The sequence below is a fragment of the Rana temporaria genome, chromosome 9, assembly GCF_905171775.1.
Source record: "Rana temporaria chromosome 9, aRanTem1.1, whole genome shotgun sequence".
Lineage (NCBI taxonomy): Eukaryota > Metazoa > Chordata > Amphibia > Anura > Ranidae > Rana > Rana temporaria.
This window is the reverse complement of record NC_053497.1, coordinates 21458128-21477074: the sequence shown is the minus strand read 5'-3', so window position 1 is coordinate 21477074 and position 18947 is coordinate 21458128. Positions and strand designations below refer to the sequence as shown.

The 18947-nt window shown below is 46.7% G+C and overlaps 1 protein-coding gene across 2 annotated transcripts in view; it reads right to left on the bottom strand.

Annotated features, from left to right (window-relative positions):
- Positions 1–1037: 1037 nt before the first annotated feature.
- LOC120913171 (heat shock factor protein 3-like) overlaps positions 1038–18947 on the bottom strand; it is a 55433-nt gene continuing 37523 nt past the window's right edge. Inside the window, exons 10-13 of one of the 2 annotated variants that reach the window (XM_040322915.1) lie at positions 14618–14723; positions 7614–7679; positions 7450–7510; positions 1038–1461 (exon numbers count right to left, since the gene is read on the bottom strand). In XM_040322915.1, coding sequence (XP_040178849.1) covers positions 1190–1461; positions 7450–7510; positions 7614–7679; positions 14618–14723 — 505 coding nt within the window. In that variant the 3' untranslated portion in view covers positions 1038–1189. Of the gene's footprint in view, positions 1462–7447; positions 7511–7613; positions 7680–14617; positions 14724–18947 lie in introns of those variants that run through there. The other variant, XM_040322916.1, reaches the window with a different exon arrangement.

The following is an 18947-nucleotide window of genomic DNA, read 5'->3' as shown; positions in this document are numbered from 1 at the left end:
ATACGGTACCTGCCTCTAAGTTACGGCAGCGTAGTGTATCTGAGATACGCTAAGCCCGCACAAACTTAAGCCAGTCTTTCTGAATCTGGCTATATATGTTTTTGCATTTGTGTGTTTAACACAGGATGTCTACATCGAACGCACAAAAAAGTAATATATTGGAGTTACCAGTCAGATACGGTGGCTTCATTCGTTTTCTTTTTTACTTTATTTTATTTATTTTTTTACTTTATTTTCACCTAGTAATCCTGCCAGTAAAATACTTCCTAGAGTGACAACACTCAGGCCTCGTACACACGGACTGACAATCCGCTGAAAACGGTCCATCTGTCTGATGGTTGTACACACCATCAGACAGAAATCCGCGCGTAAACAATACGCGGGGACGTGGCCGCGCCGAGCCGACGTGGGCGGCCTTGAAGTTCAAAGCTTCCACGCATGCGTCGAATCAGTACGACGCATGCGAGGGATGGCGGCCGATCGGACGTGTCCGGTGAGTCTGTACAGACGACCGAACACGTCCGACGGACAGGTTTCCAGCGGACAGATTTCTTAGCATGCCAAGAAATTTTTGTCCACTGGAAACTGTCCGATCCGCCGGACAATTGTCCGGTCAGGCCTACACACGACCGGATCTGTCCGTTGAAACTGTCCGTCGGACAAATAGCGGACAGATCCGGTCGTGTGTACGGGGCCTCACTCATTGCTCTTTATCTATGGAGGAGTAATGCTGCCACCCTAGGACAGGACACCATTCCTCCTCAGCTCCATAACCGATTGTGTTTTGTAGTCCACATTAAAAAAATTCAAACAATAAAACAAAGATCAGTCAGCAGAAGCAGGAAGCACAGAAGTTTTCCTGGCAGGATCAACTGTTTTTTTAAACCATGCAACTAAAAAAAACACCCGTCGGTATCCAGCCTTAGGATGTGTTTCCGTTCCCTGTGGCTTACATCAAGGTTTGGACCATGATACCACAAGCAACCTTGATATTGTTTTTTTGTTAATTTTGAATGTTTAAAGTAGTAACAGTACTGTAGAAATTGAAGAAAATACTTTAATTTCCTATGACAAAAACCTTATTGCATTACATACAACCCCCGAGTAAGAACAGTTCATAATTCAAAAAAATCTTCGTAGAACAGCTGATCACTTGACACAAAAAGCGTTGGATATGGCGTCCCTACAATCAGAGTTCCTCGGCTTCGTCGATCAGTTTGTTGACAGGGCTAAGGACGAACAAAGGTTCCTGGGGGGCGCTAAAATCTTCCGCCAGCAGGTCTGGCTCCTTGCTGGACCCTGGAACGCTGTCATTCTGCATTGCTGAACAGCCTACGTATGCGTCGTCTCCCATCGCGGTCAGCAAGTTACCTGGGTCTGTTGCGTCTGTTCCATAGTCGCCCGAAGGGAGATCGAACAGGGAGACCAGAGGGTTTCCTGTGTACTGCATCAGCTGCTTGTCTGCAAAATAAAAGGACACACAATGTTCACCTGCAGTCCATAATCAACAGCCTAGTCATTTGTTTAACTACTTGACCTCCGGAAGGTTTTACCCCATTTTTCTGCATATTTGTCACACTAAATGATTCAGATCATCAAACAAATTCTAATATTAGACAAAGGTAACCCGAGTAAATACAAAATGCAGTTTTTAAATGAGGATTTCGTTTAAGGGGAAAAAGCTGTCCAAACCTGTCTGGCCCTATGTGAAAAAGTAATTGCCCCCTAAACCTAATAACTGGCCGTGCCACCAATGGTGATAACAACTGCAATCAAGCTCATTGAGAATGTCTGTGATGACGAAACACGTCTGATGGGGGTACGTGCTGACGTCACCACGCTGTCGAGGACGGGAGCTTTTTGCATTGTAGACGGCCGGCTTTGAATACATGCTACTTTTATCGTGTTTTTTTGTAAGTGTAACCGTTTTCATTTAAATTAAAGGAGTTCTCTGACCTAAAACTTTTAACCCCCGCTGTGCCCGGGCTGTAAAAAAATAGAAAATAAACTTTCAATTACCTGCCTACGATCCCCCGTTGTTCCGATATCGCCGTCCCGTTCTCCGGTCCCGGTCTCTTCCGCTTCCTGTGTGTCGGTGACTCATAGTGCGCTCAGCCTATCAGTGGCCGCGACGGGACATTGCTGCGGCCGCTGATAGGCTGAGCGCACTATGAGTCACCGACACACAGGAAGCGGAAGGGGCCCGGGACCGGAGAATGGGACGGCGATATCGGAACAACGGGGGATCGTAGGCAGGTAAGTGAAAGTTTATTTTCTATTTTTTTACAGCCCGGGCACAGCGGGGGTTAAAAGTTTTAGGTCAGAGAACTCCTTTAAATTATTTGTATAGTTTTACACTATGGTCCATTATTATTTTTCCCTGGGGTAAATACTTATTCCCACGGAGCATACGGATTACATGTGGATTCCAAAACCTTACAAATGTCCTTGTAATTTTTTCTAGACTGATATATGTACATTACTTTCTTACCTGTTCTTGAATGTTTTTAGATTGTGGCATGATGTGTGGCTTTTTTAGATCTTTTAGCGTGCTTCACTTTGTAAGGTAGCTTCTATTTAAGCGATTTCTTAAAGCGGTGGTTCACCCTAAAAACTACATTTTCTTATTCCACTGCCCCCCCACATTACAATCCGATTAAAGCTCTTATTTTTTTCATGCTGTACATACATACCTTAGTACAGCATATTCACCCGTGCATCCGGGTTGCGAGTCCCGCGGGAGTGGGCGTTCTTCACATGCCGGTGATTGACATTTTGCCCAAAAACGAGCTCCCCCCCGTCGCGTAAGCCGCGTCACGATTGGCGAAAGGAGCCGAACGGCTTACGCGACGGGTGGACCTCGTTTTTGGGCAAAATGTCAATCACCGGCATGTGAGGAATGCCCACTCCCGCGGGACTCGCAACCCGGATGCACGGGTGAATATGCTGTACTAAGGTATGTACAGCATGAAAAAAATAATAAGAGCCTTAATCGGATTGTAATGTGGGGGGGCAGTGGAATAAGAAAATGTAGTTTTTAGGGTGAACCACCGCTTTAATTCAACAGGTCTGGCAGTAATCGGGCCTGGGTGTAGCAATTAAAATTTAACTTGTGGTTAATCACAGTTTATTTGTGATTTAGCAAGGGCGGTGGGGGTTACTTTTTCACGGAGGACCAGGCAGGTCTAGACAGCTTTTTTCCCTTAAAGTGGATGTAAAACCTGAAAAAAAATGTTTTGATGTCACAATGTACAGTACAAGATTTCCTATCATCTGTGCCCAGTCTTGCCACACAGAGTTAATCCAGCTCTGAGCAATCCTCTTATTGTTCGGTGAAAAAAAACAGACTTACAGAGAAAAAAACTTAGTCCGTTCCGCCCCCTTGCTGTGAGTGACAGGTTATTTACACTCATTCACTAGCCTGGAGACAGGCATTATTTTTTATCTCCCACCCCCACTCCTTTTCTGAAGTCATGTGGTTACTTTTCTGGATTTTGACTGGATGTTAGTGATCATAGCAGAATTTAGTGTAAGGAATACATAGGAAAAAATGCACGTTGACAAGGGGAGTGTAGAGGAGGACGGGGAGTCTACTGACATCACGACTCCACCCACAGAGCTCCAGACAACAGATCCACCCACAGAATCTGTAGTTTTTCAGTTCTTATAACAGACAGAGGGAAGATATTTGACAGGTAAGGATACATGCAGGAGGCATCTATATCTTTATAGATCAGCACTATGGCAGTAGTTTAGAAAGGATGAGAGTGGGGTTGCATCCACTTTAATAACTAAAAGGGTCATTTAAAAACTGTCTTCCACTCACCCAACTAATAAAATCCAAAGTACTAACAATAATTTCCAAAGCCATCCATAACTCTGCTCCCAGCTACATCACTAACCTAGTCCCAAAATACCAATCAAGCCGCTCTCTTTGGTCCTCCTTAGACCATCTGTACTCCTAGCCCCCTTGTCACCCCCTCCCATGCTCGCCTTCAGGATTTCTCCAGAGTTTCTCCCATTCTTTGGAACTCCCTACCCCAATCTGTCTGACTGTCCCCTAATCTATCCATCTTTAGACGATCCCTGAAAACCCTTCTCTTTAAATAAGCCTTTTCTGCTTCCAACTAATACATGGTTTTACTTTCTCCATCAGCTCATCCCCCACAGCTATTACCTTTTGTATCACTTGACTCTCCCTATTAGATTGTAAGCTCTTACAGGGTCCTCGGACTCCTCTTGTACCAAATTGTAATGTAACAGTAATGTCTGCCTTTATTTTTTTAAGCGCTGCACAAACTGTTGGCGCTATATAAAACCTGTATAATAATAAAAAATAAAAAAAATCAGCATTTTGTATTTACTTGGGTTACCTTTGTGTAATATTACAATTTGTTTGATGTTCTGAATAATTTAAAGTATTACCAAACCCATGAGCTTGCATTTACTATATCTGGTCTCCCCAGGACACAGAACATGGAAATGCAGTTATTTTAGTAAATATAAACTGCTAAATACCTTTCTTCATTAGCAGTTAAAGCAGTCTTATGACTTCTATCAGTGTACAGCAGAACAATGGAAAAAGATTGTAGGAGGAGTTTTCTGACTGTCCTATGAGACTGCAAGACCCTTGACCCACTGTCCGGACAGTGCTGATTGGCCCTGTGCTGATCACATGCACCCTCCCAAGAGAAAAATAAAATAATAATTCTCTATCACAGGGTTCGACGAAATCCAGGCGCCAGGTCGCAATTGCGACTAGAATTAGCGACCTGGTGCCTGGGGAAGGAAGCATAAGGCCGTGGCCTCAATTACTGTCCGGCGCAGCCCGACGCGATCGCGCATTCGGTGGAGGTCTTGTGATGGCCGTTGGTATGACATACAACCAGCAATGCTAATGGAGCTTCCCCTATGTTTTGACTGCCATCTCATTCCCTCTAATTAGAACCCCCAAACATTATATATATATATTTTTTATTCTAACACCCTAGAAAATAAAATGGCGGTCGTTGCAATACTTTTTGTCACACCATATTTGCGCAGTGGTCTTTAATCCAAAAATAAGACAACAGTAAAGTTAGCCCAATTTTTTTTATATTGTAAAAGATAATGGGCCATATTCTCATAGAAGTTACGATGGAGTATCTCAGGATACTCCATCGTACAGTGATACCTCGGTTCACGAACGCTTCTGTTCACGAACAACTCGGTTCACGAACAGAAAAGTTCATAGAAATATGCTCCGGCTCACGAACTCCGCCTCGGTTCACGAACAGGAGCCGCGGCCATTTTAATGCTATTTCCAGGCTCTCACATGGTCGTGACTTCCTGTAGGAAGACCGTGGAGAGAAGAAGACACACAGAAAGAAGTACTGTGAGTACTCTGCAAACATTTTAAGTGATGTTTGGATTTTTGGTGTGCTTTTTAGCACATACAGTACTGTACTGTACTATAGTACTGTAAGTGCGGAGCAGCAATGAAGGTGACGAGAACAGCAATGCAGGTGACAATGTGCAAAGTGGAAATGCAAGTGATAATGTGCAAAGTGGAAATGCAAGTGATAATGTGCAAAGTGGAAATGCAAGTGACAATGTGCAAAGTGGAAATGCAAGTGATAATGTGCAAAGTGGAAATGCAAGTGACAATGTGCAAAGTGGAAATGCAGGTGACAAGAATGTGCAGCACAAGCATGGTGGCAAAAAGAAAGTGCAGAGCAGTAGTAAAGGTGACAGCAAGGTTGTGAAGAAAATATACATTACTATACTGTACTAATGTGTATTGTAATTTGTTTCATATTTTTGTGCTTCAAAAACCCCCAAAAAAAGGTCAGCACAGATTAATCGGATTTACATTGAACCCTATGGGAAAATGTGCCTCGGTTCACAACCAATTCGGTTCGCGACCAGAGTCAGTTCACGAATTAAGTTCGTGAACCGAGGTATCACTGTATCTCCCTTTTTTGGCCCGTGTATCTATGCGACTGATTCTTAGAATCATTTTCGCATAGATACGCTTAAGATCCGCCATCTGTAAGTCACTTACACTGGCGGATCTTAAATGTAATGACGCCGGCCGCCGCTAGATGGCGTTTATGTGAAGGACTCATTTGCGTATGCAAATGATCCTTCTACGCCGATTCCCGAACGAGTTCGCGTCGCGTAACCGTCGCTAACGTCGTTTGCGTAAGCGGAAATTTAGTCCTGCTATTATGAGGAGTACATTTCCGCAAGTCCCACGTAGGCCATGTTACGGATGGCGTCGGGTCTGCGTCGTGTTTTTTCGTCGGGTACGTCGTTTCCGTAAGTCGTTCTTGAATACGACTTTACGTCAATGACGCACACGTCGGCGTCATTGACGTTTTCCGCCGAGAACTGGAGCATGCGCACTGGGCTTTTTGAAGCCCGGCGCATGCGCAGTTCATTAGAATCGGGGGTGCGCTTAATTTGAATACAAGCCGCCCCCTTAGAGATCCGCCAGGCTATGCCGGGGCATTTACACTCCGCCGTCCCAACTTATGGAGCAAGTGTTTGGGGAATACAGCACTTGCTCCTGTAAGTTGGGACAGCGGAGTGTAAGTGCCTTAAGCGCAGCCCGCGGATTTTTAGAGAGAATATGGGCCAATGTTACGCCGAGTAAATTGATACCCAACATGTCGCGCTTCAAAATTGCGCTCGTGGAATGGCGACAAACTTTTACCCTTTAAAATCTCCATAGGCGACGTTTAAAAAATTCTACAGGTTGCATGTTTTGAGTTACAGAGGAGGTCTAGGGCTAGAATTATTGCTCTCGCTCTACCAATCGCGGCGATACCTCACATGTGTGGTTTGAACACCGCTTTTATATGCGGACGCTACTCACGTATGCGTTCACTTCTGCACGCGAGCTCGGCAGGATGGAGGGGGGGCCCTGGCTCCTAACTTTTTTTAGCTGGCTCCTAGATTCCAAGCAAATTTGTCAAACCCTGCCCTATCAATACACACCAAACTGAGCATGTACAGCCTGACTCTATAGACCAGTGATGGTGAACCTTGGCACCCCAGATGTTTTGCAACTACATTTCCCATGATGCTCATGCACTCTGCAGTATAGCTGAGCATTATGGGAAATGTAGTTCTAAAACATCTGGGGTGCCAAGGTTCACCATCACTGCTATAGACTGTTATCAGGAAATCATTAGGGGACAGTGGAAGAAGGGGAGGATCAGTGAAGACAGGATCAAAACAGCCTTCTTACACAATGTGGAGGATTAACTCCTTAGGTTACACAGTGAGTATAACAAGCACGCTTTACTGCATATACACACTGATTTTACTGTTGTGGGTTTAGTAACACTTTAATTGTGACAAATATGCAAAAAAAAAAAAAAAAACAGGAAGGGGCAAATACTTTTTCACAGCTGTAGAGATTATAAAGCATGTATTTGTGCGATCCAAATGATAAAACATCACCTTTGTTCAAATCATCATTGCTGATCCTTAACGCAGCGTCATCCTCATTTCCCTGCAGGTCCTGTGAATAAAATAAGTACACCACAAGTTTGTACCCAACCTGTCATTTCAGATGGTTACGTCAGACGATGTAACAAATCACGTATAAAATATAAAAAACTTACATTTGCTGTGCTGGGGTTGGGATGAGTTACGGGATTATCTGAGGATGACAAGTCAGGTTTAAAAAGCTGCAAAAAGTTAAAGAGATAAAAGAAGACTTGCCTTCATGTATTACCTTATGTGACCTCCGGCCTGCCGGCTTCCTAGACCCAACCAGAAATACAAATGTGCAAGGCTGCACTTGGCTATTCCAGATCTTTCCTATGCTTGTATTCCAGACATGCTCATTAGGTTTTAAAGGCATAAAAATCATACATTTCACAGCAACATTCCCCAAATGCAATAGCAGGAAAAAAAAAAAACAATTCCATCATACATTAGCCTAACCCGAGGCTTAGAGACCGAACTGCAAGACTTGAAGAGGTTGTAAAGGAAACTTTTTTTTCCCTAAATAGCTTCCTTTACCTTAGTGCAGTCCTCCTTCACTTACCTCATCCTTCCATTTTGCTTTTAAATGTCCTTATTTCTTCTGAGAAATCCTCACTTCCTGTTCTTCTGTCTGTAACTCCACACAGTAATACGAGGCTTTCTTCCGGGTGTGAAGAAAGCCTCTTGAGGGGGGAGGGGGCGGGCAGGAGTGTCAGGATGCCCACTAACACACAGCTTCTTTCTCTATCTGCAAAGTAGAGAGTGTCCTGACCCTCCTGCTCGCCCCCTCCCCCCTCAAGAGGCCTTCACCACACCAGGGAGAAAGCCTCGCATTACGGTGTGGAGTTACAGACAGAAGAACAGGAAGTGAGGATTTCTCAGAAGAAATAAGGACATTTAAAAGCAAAATGGAAGGATGAGGTAAGTGAAAGAGGACTGCACTAAGGTAAAGGAAGATATTTAGGGAAAAAAAAAAAAAGTACCTTTACAACCCCTTTAAGCAGACCTTTCACTCATTATCATGACTTTGCATAGTTGCAATATATAAGCCCCCCCAATATTTTGTGTCTGCCCCGGTACCATCCTCCATTCTTGCCTAGGTGAGCATTACGCCTCCTCCACATATGCAGCCTCTAGGGTCATCAATGTCACATATCTCAGGAGGCTTCAGGTTCCTTGCAGCAGAGGACAGACACAGCACTGGAGGAGGGAGAAGCTGGAGCAAATCCTCAGGGGTCTGGCTGTCTGAATCTGGAAGAGACAGCTCCTGATGACTGTGGCGTGGGACCTGGCTTGTGCCCACAAAGCAGAAGTTCACAGCAGGACAACCCTGGGTGGTGGGTTAGTACACAGACCTCTACCAAGCAGAGAATGCTTTCCATTCCTTCAGAAAATACTAGGGATGTCCCGATACCGATACTAGTATCAGTATCGGTACCGATACCAAGCATTTCCCAGAGTACTTGTACTCAGTGGAAATGCTCCGATGCCTCACCCGATACCTGGGCAGGCAGGGGAGTTGCAAGTCTTCTCCTCCGTGCCCATCTTTCCCCCATGCTCGTCTTCTCTCCCTCCACTCCGTGCCCATCTTCTCTCCCCCTTCAATCTGTCAGGATGGAGAGCGGAGGTAGGAGCCGCTAAACCCGGCTCCTACCTTTTCAGAATGAACAGAGTCAGTGATCACTGACTCTGTTCATTCATATAACTGAGCATCGTAACTTGTGTTTACGATGCTTCAGTTTATGAATGGAGAGAAGCTTCTCTCCATTCATTTCAGCTGAGGCTGCAGATAAAGGGACTCGGGAATCTGTGTCCTTAGTCCCTTTCTCTGTCTTAAAGGGGAGATGTCAAAGGTCTGTTAAGACCCCTGATATCTCTCCAAAGACCCCCAACAGGGCTGATTAAAAAAAAAAAAAACACACTGACAATCCACCCCCCCCCCCTAAAAAAAAAAATCACTGTAAAAAAAAAAAAAAAAAAAATACTGCCACTGTCACATGACATTAGAAAAAAAAGTATCGGTATTCGGTATCGGCGAGTACTTGAAAAAAAGTATCGGTACTTGTACTCGGTCTCAAAAAAGTGGTATCGGGACAACCCTAGAAAATACAAAGCATTACATCTGTCAATTACATGGCCTGCCAGGCCATTTCATGTGGACCTCTCCTGCAGCTGCGGCAACACCCTCGTGTCTGCTCCAACCTTGTCTTAGCAGTCAGCAGCAGAGAGGACAAGCGAAATTCCTTAGCCAGATCCTGAGCTTTTCCATGCAGCGGCTGAGAGGCTCATCTCTGCCCCCCCATTTCACCAGAGAGGAAATAGCCGCTCTAGGTGGGAGCCTTGACGGAGATCCGCCGTGCAGATATCACAGGTGCAGGCAATGCATTCAGGAACAAAGGATGTTTCTGGACAGCCGCACTCTGAACAATGGTTGCCTTTATTAAATTAGGAACAGCACTACAAGTCACAGCAAACAAAACAGAAACCTGGGCAGCTGACGTGTTTCGCACTAAATCTAGTGCTTAATCATAGCTCTGATTAAGCACTAGATTTAGTGTGAAACGCGTCAGTGCCCAGGTTTCCATTTCGTTTGCTGTGACTTGTAGTGCTGTTCCTAATTTATAAAGGGAACCATTGTTCAGAGTGCAGCTGTACAGAAACATCTTTTGTTCCTCCCATTTTAGCAGTCAGCAGCAGAGAGGATGACAAAACTCCTCCTACAGGACTGACCCTGAGCTTTTCTGTGCAGCGGCGGAGAGGCTCATCCCTGACCCCCCATCTCAGCAGCAGAAGGGACAGAACATGTGCTTCTCTGTGCAGCGGCGGAGCGGCTCATCTTTGCCCCCCAATCTCACCAGTCAGCAGCAGAGAGAAGAACAGCACTCCTCCTACAGATCCTGTGCAGCTGCAGATAAGCTCAACTCCTCCCCATGTCTCAGCAGCAGACAGGAGGACCGAAATCCTCCTACAGATCCTGCTCCTTTTTGTGCAGCTGCAGCACCCCCTCCTTTCTGACTCCCCTGGTCTCAGCATTCAGCAGACTCTGGCAGCTAACTCCAACTGTCCTCTGGTCCACCTCCAGACCCTGCAGTTTATGCTTCCCAGCTCCCCACCCCCCAGCTGCTTACTAGAAGCAGCACCTAGTAAGAGGGGAGCACTGAGATGTAAGGGAGGGTGGGACCTCGACTTCTAAAGGTGGGGGTGCTCTGTACATCTAATCTTACAGATATAACTGGCAATGTGAGGGCAACCATAATGCTGATGGGGATTACAGTGAAATTTTATTTAAAACCCCTGATCTAAATAAAGGGTGCCCATGACGAGCAGCCGACTTCCTGTGTTCACAATGCATGTCTGGCCACTCGGCACGGGGTCCAAAAACAAGTGGAGATCACTGGAGTAGCGGTGTCTGCCCCCAGGGTAATTGGCCAGGTATGGTAAATACATTACACTAGTCCATGTAATTATGTACAGCCCTCAAATTTTCCACTCGCCTACTCGCATTTTGCGAGTGGAAAATTGTTTCTGGCGAGGAGCTGGGAGTGGGGGGGCGCGGGTACCGCCGACATGCAAGGATTGATCGGGAGTCGTTCTCCCATCGATCACTCACTCACCTCTCCCCGTTCTTGCGGGACACCGGCGGCCCGGTCACGGAGAACAGGACCAGGTCGCGAGCGCGCCACCGGCCACAGCTGGGCGCTTAAAGGCGATGTACGTGCTTGTGCCCAGCCGTGCCCTTCTGCCGACGTATATCGGCATGAAGGGGTCTTTACGTGGTTAAGTACCGAAGTTTGGCGCCATTTCACAAGCGTGTGCAATTTTGAAGCGTGATATGTTAGGTATCGATTTACTCGGCGTAACATCTTTTACATTATGCAAAAAAATTGAGCTAACTTTACTGTTTTTTTTTTTTAAACTTCTTCCGGGGAAGAGAAAAGCCGCGGGATTACAGAGCCGATAGCCCGCTGTTACAGCTGACTCTACATTGCAATTGCCACCGCTCCGCTCGTGGTTACACAGCCCCGCCTCCTGACCCTGCGCCTGTATTATATAGACAAAACACGTCCCCAGCATTGGACTGGCATTCTGTCAACCTGATACAGGCACGGGGTCAGGAGGCGGGGCTGTGTAACCAGAAACGGAGAGGTGGCAATTCAGCTCCCCCTACAGGTTAACCCCTTCACTGATATTGTCATTTTTTCCATAATCCGTGCATTTTTATAGCACTTGGTCCCAAAAATGTGTCAAAAGTGTCCGATGTGTCCGCCATAATGTCGCAGTCACGAAAAAAAAAATCACTGATCGCCACCATTAGTAGTCAAAAAAAAAAAATATTAATAAAAATGCCATAAAACTATTTTGTAAACGCTATACATTTTGCGCAAACCAATCAATAAACGCTTATTGCGATTTTTTTTACCAAAAATATGTAGAATACATATCGGCCTTAACTGAGGAAAAAAAAATTATTTATTTTTTATCTTTTTTGGGAATATTATAGCAAAAAGTAAAAAATATAGAATTTTTTTCAAAATTGTTGCTCTATTTTTGTTTATAGCGGGTACCTAATTCCTTACATGTATCGTCACGTCACGTGACTCCATCAGAGGAGTCACGTGACGTGACGATACATGTAAGGAATTAGGTACCCACGTGACCGGAAGTGACGTCCGTCCGTGCTACAGCTACGCCAGATCCTAGGATTGCTATTTTTAAATCTTTTTCTGCTTTATGTAAGCCTTTTTAAATAAATATTTTTGGCTAAACGTACTTCACGATTTGGAACCTTCACTTTCTTTCCTGGATTAGACCTGTGGACGCTTGGGATTTGTTTGGAGGCATCCATTTTTTGAAGACCAGCCTGGTTCACAACAGACGCCCATACAAGCTGGCACGCTGTTCGGGAGAGGACAACTTTATACCGCTCTGAGCTACTGCCCTGTTGGGCTAATGTAAGCAGCGCTCTGTGAGCCCAGTATCAGGAAGGAAGAAGATTATCCATTATAGGAATTAGGGTTGTCCCGATACCGATACTAGTATCGGTATCGGGACCGATTCCGAGTATTTGCGGGAGTACTTGTACTCCCGCAAATACCCCCGATGCCAGATCCGGTACCACCCCCCCCGCGCCGTTACGCCGCCGCATCCCCGCTGCCGCCGACTGGTTAATATGCGCGGAGAACATTACAGCTTTCATTTGAATAGCTGTGGTGTTTCCCGCCGCGCCGTGTATAGACACTCCCCCTTGCTCGGGTGAACTGTCCAATCCCAAACAAGGGGGAGTGTCTATACGCAGCGCGGCGCGAATCATTACAGCTATTCAAATGAAAGCTGTAATGTTCCCCGCGCGTATTAACCAGGCGGCGGCGGGATGCAGGTAAGGGGGACATGGCTTTGCTATGGGGGACATGGCTGGATATGGGGGGAGACATGGCTGTATATGGGGGGAGACATGGCTGGATATGGGGGAGACATGGCTGCATATGGGGGAGACATGGCTGCATATGGGGGGAGACATGGCTGCATATGGGGGGAGACATGGCTGCATATGGGGGGAGACATGGCTGCATATGGGGGGAGACATGGCTGCATATGGGGGGAGACATGGCTGCATATGGGGGGAGACATGGCTGGATATGGGGGGAGACATGGCTGGATATGGGGGGAGACATGGCTGGATATGGGGGGAGACATGGCTGGATATGGGGGGGGGGACATGGCTGCATATGGGGGGGGGGGGACATGGCTGCATATGGGGGGGGACATGGCTGCATATGGGGGGGGACATGGCTGCATATGGGGGGGGGACATGGCTGCATATGGGGGGGGGACATGGCTGCATATGGGGGGGACATGGCTGCATATGGAGGGGACATGGCTGCATATGGAGGGGACATGGCTGCATATGGAGGGGACATGGCTGCATATGGGGGGGGGGGGACATGGCTGCATATGGGGGGGGGACATGGCTGCATATGGGGGGGGGGACATGGCTGCATATGGGGGGGGGACATGGCTGCATATGGGGGGGGGACATGGCTGCATATGGGGGGAGACATGGCTGCATATGGGGGGAGACATGGCTGCATATGGGGGGAGACATGGCTGGATATGGGGGGAGACATGGCTGCATATGGGGGGAGACATGGCTGCATATGGGGGGGGGACATGGCTGCATATGGGGGGGGGGGACATGGCTGCATATGGGGGGGGGACATGGCTGCATATGGGGGGGGGACATGGCTGCATATGGGGGGGGACATGGCTGCATATGGGGGGGGACATGGCTGCATATGGGGGGGGACATGGCTGCATATGGAGGGGACATGGCTGCATATGGAGGGGACATGGCTGCATATGGGGGGGGGGGGACATGGCTGCATATGGGGGGGGGACATGGCTGCATATGGGGGGGGACATGGCTGCATATGGGGGGGGACATGGCTGCATATGGGGGGGGGACATGGCTGCATATGGGGGGGACATGGCTGCATATGGGGGGACATGGCTGCATATGGGGGGGACATGGCTGCATCTGTGGGGGGACATGGCTGCATTTGTGAGGGACATGGCTGCATATGGGGGGGACATGGCTGCATTTGGGGACACATTTAAAAAAAAGTATCGGTATTCGGTATCGGCGAGTACTTGAAAAAAAGTATCGGTACTTGTACTCAGTCCTAAAAAAGTGGTATCGGGACAACCCTAATCGGAATCATTTTGAGCATATGAAGTACACCGGTTTATGAACTTTACCTCTATGAATTGTTTCTTGCTTATATGTCATTGGATCCCATAAGCATCATCTCTCATTCATTAGTACTTGAACTTTATTTATTAGCACTGTGCACATTAGCACATTTTAGGCAGGATTGCCTATTCAGCACATTCCATTTTGTGCTTTAGCATTTATTTTGTGTATATTCTTTGATTCATTGTCATTATTTTGATTCGCTGGCATTTATTCTTGATTATTCAGCACCTTTATCACCATATATATCAATATTTTTATTATTTATATATTTATTTATACGGCATTCATCACTCTCTAATTAGTTTAGTATATTATATTTAATTTATTTAATGAACTGGTAAAGTACAATTATTCGTTTTGCATTTTTTGCAACGTTCTTCTCACCTCGTCAATAATATCTTCACCCACATTGAGTTTCTTTATACAGAACATAGTCTGTAGCTCTTCCAGACTAGCATCAATGCAGCTCAGGAAGTCCTGGATTTCCTCTCTAATAAAAAAGAAAAACACACAAATATTAGAATCTTGTGGCATAAACCAGGCGATTCCACAAAATCAGGCAAAACATAGTGACTTGTGATCTTAGACACAGAAGAAAAGGTTGTCTTTTAGGTTGGATATGTTCAACAACGAGACTAAGAGCCGGGTCACACCGCGGCGACTCGGGATCCGACTTCAAGTCGCCCCAAGTCGCGCGGTCGAGAAATTGAATGGAAGTGAATGGAGCCGTCTTAATGTACACTACTCAAGTCGCTCCGACTTCAGAAAAGGTTCCTGTACTACTTTAATCCGACTTCTAGGTAACTTGTACCCATTGGCCCGGATTCAGTAACAATTGCGCTTTTTTTTTACGGAGGCGCAGGGCAACGTTTTTGCCCTGCGCCCCCGCAATTTTTTTGCGCTGCCCTTGATTCACGGAGCAGAAGCTTCGGCATTTTGCCGGCGTAAGCGCGCGCAATTTAAATGATCCCGTAGGGGGCGGGAATCATTTAAATTAGGCGCGTTCCCGCGCCGATCGTAGAGCGCATGCTCCGTCGGGAAACTTTCCCGACGTGCATTGCGGCAAATGACGTCCCAAGGACGTCATTTGCTTCAAAGTGAACGTGAATGGCGTCCAGCGCCATTCACGAATCACTTACGCAAACTATATAAATTTCAAATTTCGCGACGCGGGAACGACGGGTATACGTAACATTGGCTGCCCCTGCTAATAGCAGGGGCAGCCTTACGCAAAAACCGCCGTACGGAAACGACGTAAATTGCGTACGCAGGGCTCGCGCAACGTTAAGAATCGGCGTTAGTATGCAATTTGCATACTATACGCTGAGCACAACGGGAACGCCACCTAGCGGCCATCGCAAGAATGCAGCCTAAGATATGCGGGCATAAGAGCCTTATGCCGCGCATATCTTAGGCTGCAGTCGGCGTAATGAGGTTCCTGAATCAGGAGCATTCGTTACGCCGGGGCAAGTAAGCAATTGCGCTGTGTAACTATGGTTACACAGGCGCAATTGCTTCTTGAATCCAGCCCACAGTTTCTTTTTGGCAGATTGGGCCCAAAGCCTTCAATGGGAACACCTGAAAATGTGCGACATGAACGTTTTACAAGCGTTTTGACGCTCATTTTTTGCTCAAACAGCAGCTCTCCACCCCTAACCTCCTCCAACTCTCCTCCCCCTAGTGCTTTCTGTTGGCTAAACAAAAATGCCGGAAGCTGTAAAACGCTTGTAATAAACTCAAAGATGGTCAAATAAAACCGCTACGCTCAGGTGTCAATGCAGCTTTAGTTCTGCACTCTTGAGCTCCGGATGGAGCCGACATTGGGCTAAAGCATGCTGTTACTGCCAGGCTCTGCAGGGATCATGACAATAAAGTCATAATCCACCCAGATGCCTAACGGGCTGCTGGCTCAGCGTTTAAGCGCCCTGCTGAGAGCCTGAGCCAACCTCTCCCGTCACAGCTCGGTGCTCCAGTGAGCGCTGGAGGGGCAGAGCAGAGAGCGGTGATCGACAGTCACTGCGCTGTGCTCAGAGTCAGCTCAAGAACTGAGCGATCAGCAGTTTTGAATGCTCAGTTCTCAGTGTAGAGAGGTGACGGGGGACAGCGGCTGCCCGGATCGATTCTAAATGTTCATTATTTTAGATTCCCGCACTGCTAAAAAATATGCACAGTCACTGTACTAATGACACTGGCTGGGAAGGGGTTAAACATCTAAGGTGATTAACCACTTGCCGACCTCCTCATGTACATTTACGTCAGCAGAATGGCACGGACAGGCACATGCACGTACCTGTACGTCCTCTGCTTGACGTGGGTCGGGGGTCCGATCGGGACCCCCCCGGTACATGCGGCGGCCGGTAAGCCTCGGGGAGTGATCCGGGACGACGGCGCGGCTATTCGTTTATAGCCGCTACGTCGCGATCGCTCCCCGGAGCTGAAGAACGGGGAGAGCCGTATGTAAACACGGCTTCCCCGTGCTTCACTGTGGCGGCTGCATCGATCGAGTGATCCCTTTTATTAGGGAGACTCGATCGATGATGTCAGTCCTACAGCCACACCCCCCTACAGTTGTAAACACACACAAAGTGAACCCTAAATGTTACAGCGCCCCCTGTGTTTAACTCCCAAACTGCAACTGTCATTTTCACAATAAAGAATGCAATTTAAATGCATTTTTGCTGTGAAAATGACAATGGTCCCAAAATTGTCCGAAGAGTCCGCCATAATGTCGCAGTCACGAAAAAAATCGCTGATCGCCGCCATTAGTAGTAAAAAAAAATGCAATAAAACTATCCCCTATTTTGGGAGCCACGTCGCACGACCGCGCAATTGTCAGTTAAAGCGACGCAGTCCCGAACTGTAAAAACCCCTTGGGTCTTTAGGCAGCATATTGGTCCGGTCCTTAAGTGGTTAAGGGGTTAAATGTGTGCCTAGCCAGGGTTTGTGTGTACTGTGTGCTGCTTTTACTGGGGGTAGTAACAGATTTTATTCCCTGCTTTGCAGGGACACAAAATCCATCCCTCCTCCCTGTCAAAGGGGAGATCTGCCTTGTTTACATAGGCAGAGCTCTGTTCTGAGTCTCTGCCCGACGTTCGTCAGGTGCTGGTGGACATCCAATGCCTGGCACTCGCAGATCGTCTTCTGCTGTGATTAATCAACCCAGTGTGAACCAGGGCTAAAGCGGAGTTCCGACCACGATTTCACTTTTTATATATAAATACCCCTGTAATACACAAGCTTAATGTATTCTAGTAAAGTTAGTCTGTAAACTAAGGTCCGTTTTGTTAGGTTGTTACAGCATTTAGACACTTTATAAAATAGAAATTGACTGGGGCCATCTTAAGTGTGGGCATCATGAAGCCAGACTGTATGACTTCCTGGATTTCAGCCTTGCAGATCTCGCACATGCTCAGTGCTGCACAAGCAGTGTAATAGGTTTCAGATCACGTTTCAGCACCTGTACTGTCCAAGTCACATGATTCTTTGAGACTGGGGAGTGCACAGACTCCTGGAAAGTTACACCCACTACATTCCCAGGAGTCTGTGCGGTGTAGGTTAGGAAGCTTAAGCACCTAGGTGCAGGAAGTGGGAAGATTAACTATTCTGCCTAGCAACAACACTTTGAAGGCATCTAAAAAAAAAAAAAAATTCTTAAAAGGACTAATGACATTTTTTTAAAACTACTGATGTAATGTTATATTTATGGGTGGAACTCCACTTTAACCACTTCAATACCGGACCAATTCTGGCACTTCTCATGTACATGTAAAAATCTATTATTTTTGCTAGAAACCCCTAAACAGTATAAAGATTTTTTGTTAGCAGAGGCCCTATAGAATAAAATAGCGGGTGTTGCAATTTTCTTTGTCACACAGTATTTGTGCAGCGTTTTTTCCAAACACAATTTTATTTTGGAAAGAATACAATGTAATGAATTTTATTTCAAACCACCACAATATAATACCCAATTAATTGTAAAATATAAAAGAAGATTTTACGCCGAGTAAATAGATATCAAACATGTTGAATGGCGCCAAACTACGATACTTAAAATTCCCCACATGCAACACTTTAAAGGCGTTGTAAAGGCAGACGTATTTTTATCTTAATGCATTCTAAGCTCATTGACGCCAATCTATCGTCCATACGCCGCGTCCATACTAAAGCTCATCAACGCCGCATCCATACTAAAGCTCATTGATGCCACGCCCCGCTCATTGACGCCGCGTCCATAGTAAAGCCCATTGACGCCGCGTCCATAGTAAAGCCCATTGACGCCGCGTCCATAGTAAAGCCCATTGACGCCGCCGTCCATGGTAAAGCCCATTGACGCCGCCGTCCATGGTAAAGCTCATTGACGCCGCCGTCCATGGTAAAGCTCATTGACGCCGCCGTCCATGGTAAAGCTCATTGACGCCGCCGTCCATGGTAAAGCTCATTGACGCCGCCGTCCATGGTAAAGCTCATTGACGCCGCCGTCCATGGTAAAGCTCATTGACGCCGCCGTCCATGTTAAAGCTCATTGACGCCGCCGTCCATAGTAAAGCTCATTGACGCCGCCGTCCATAGTAAAGCTCATTGACGCCGCCGTCCATAGTAAAGCTCATTGACGCCGCCGTCCATAGTAAAGCTCATTGACGCCGCCGTCCATAGTAAAGCTCATTGACGCCGCCGTCCATAGTAAAGCTCATTGACGCCGCCGTCCATAGTAAAG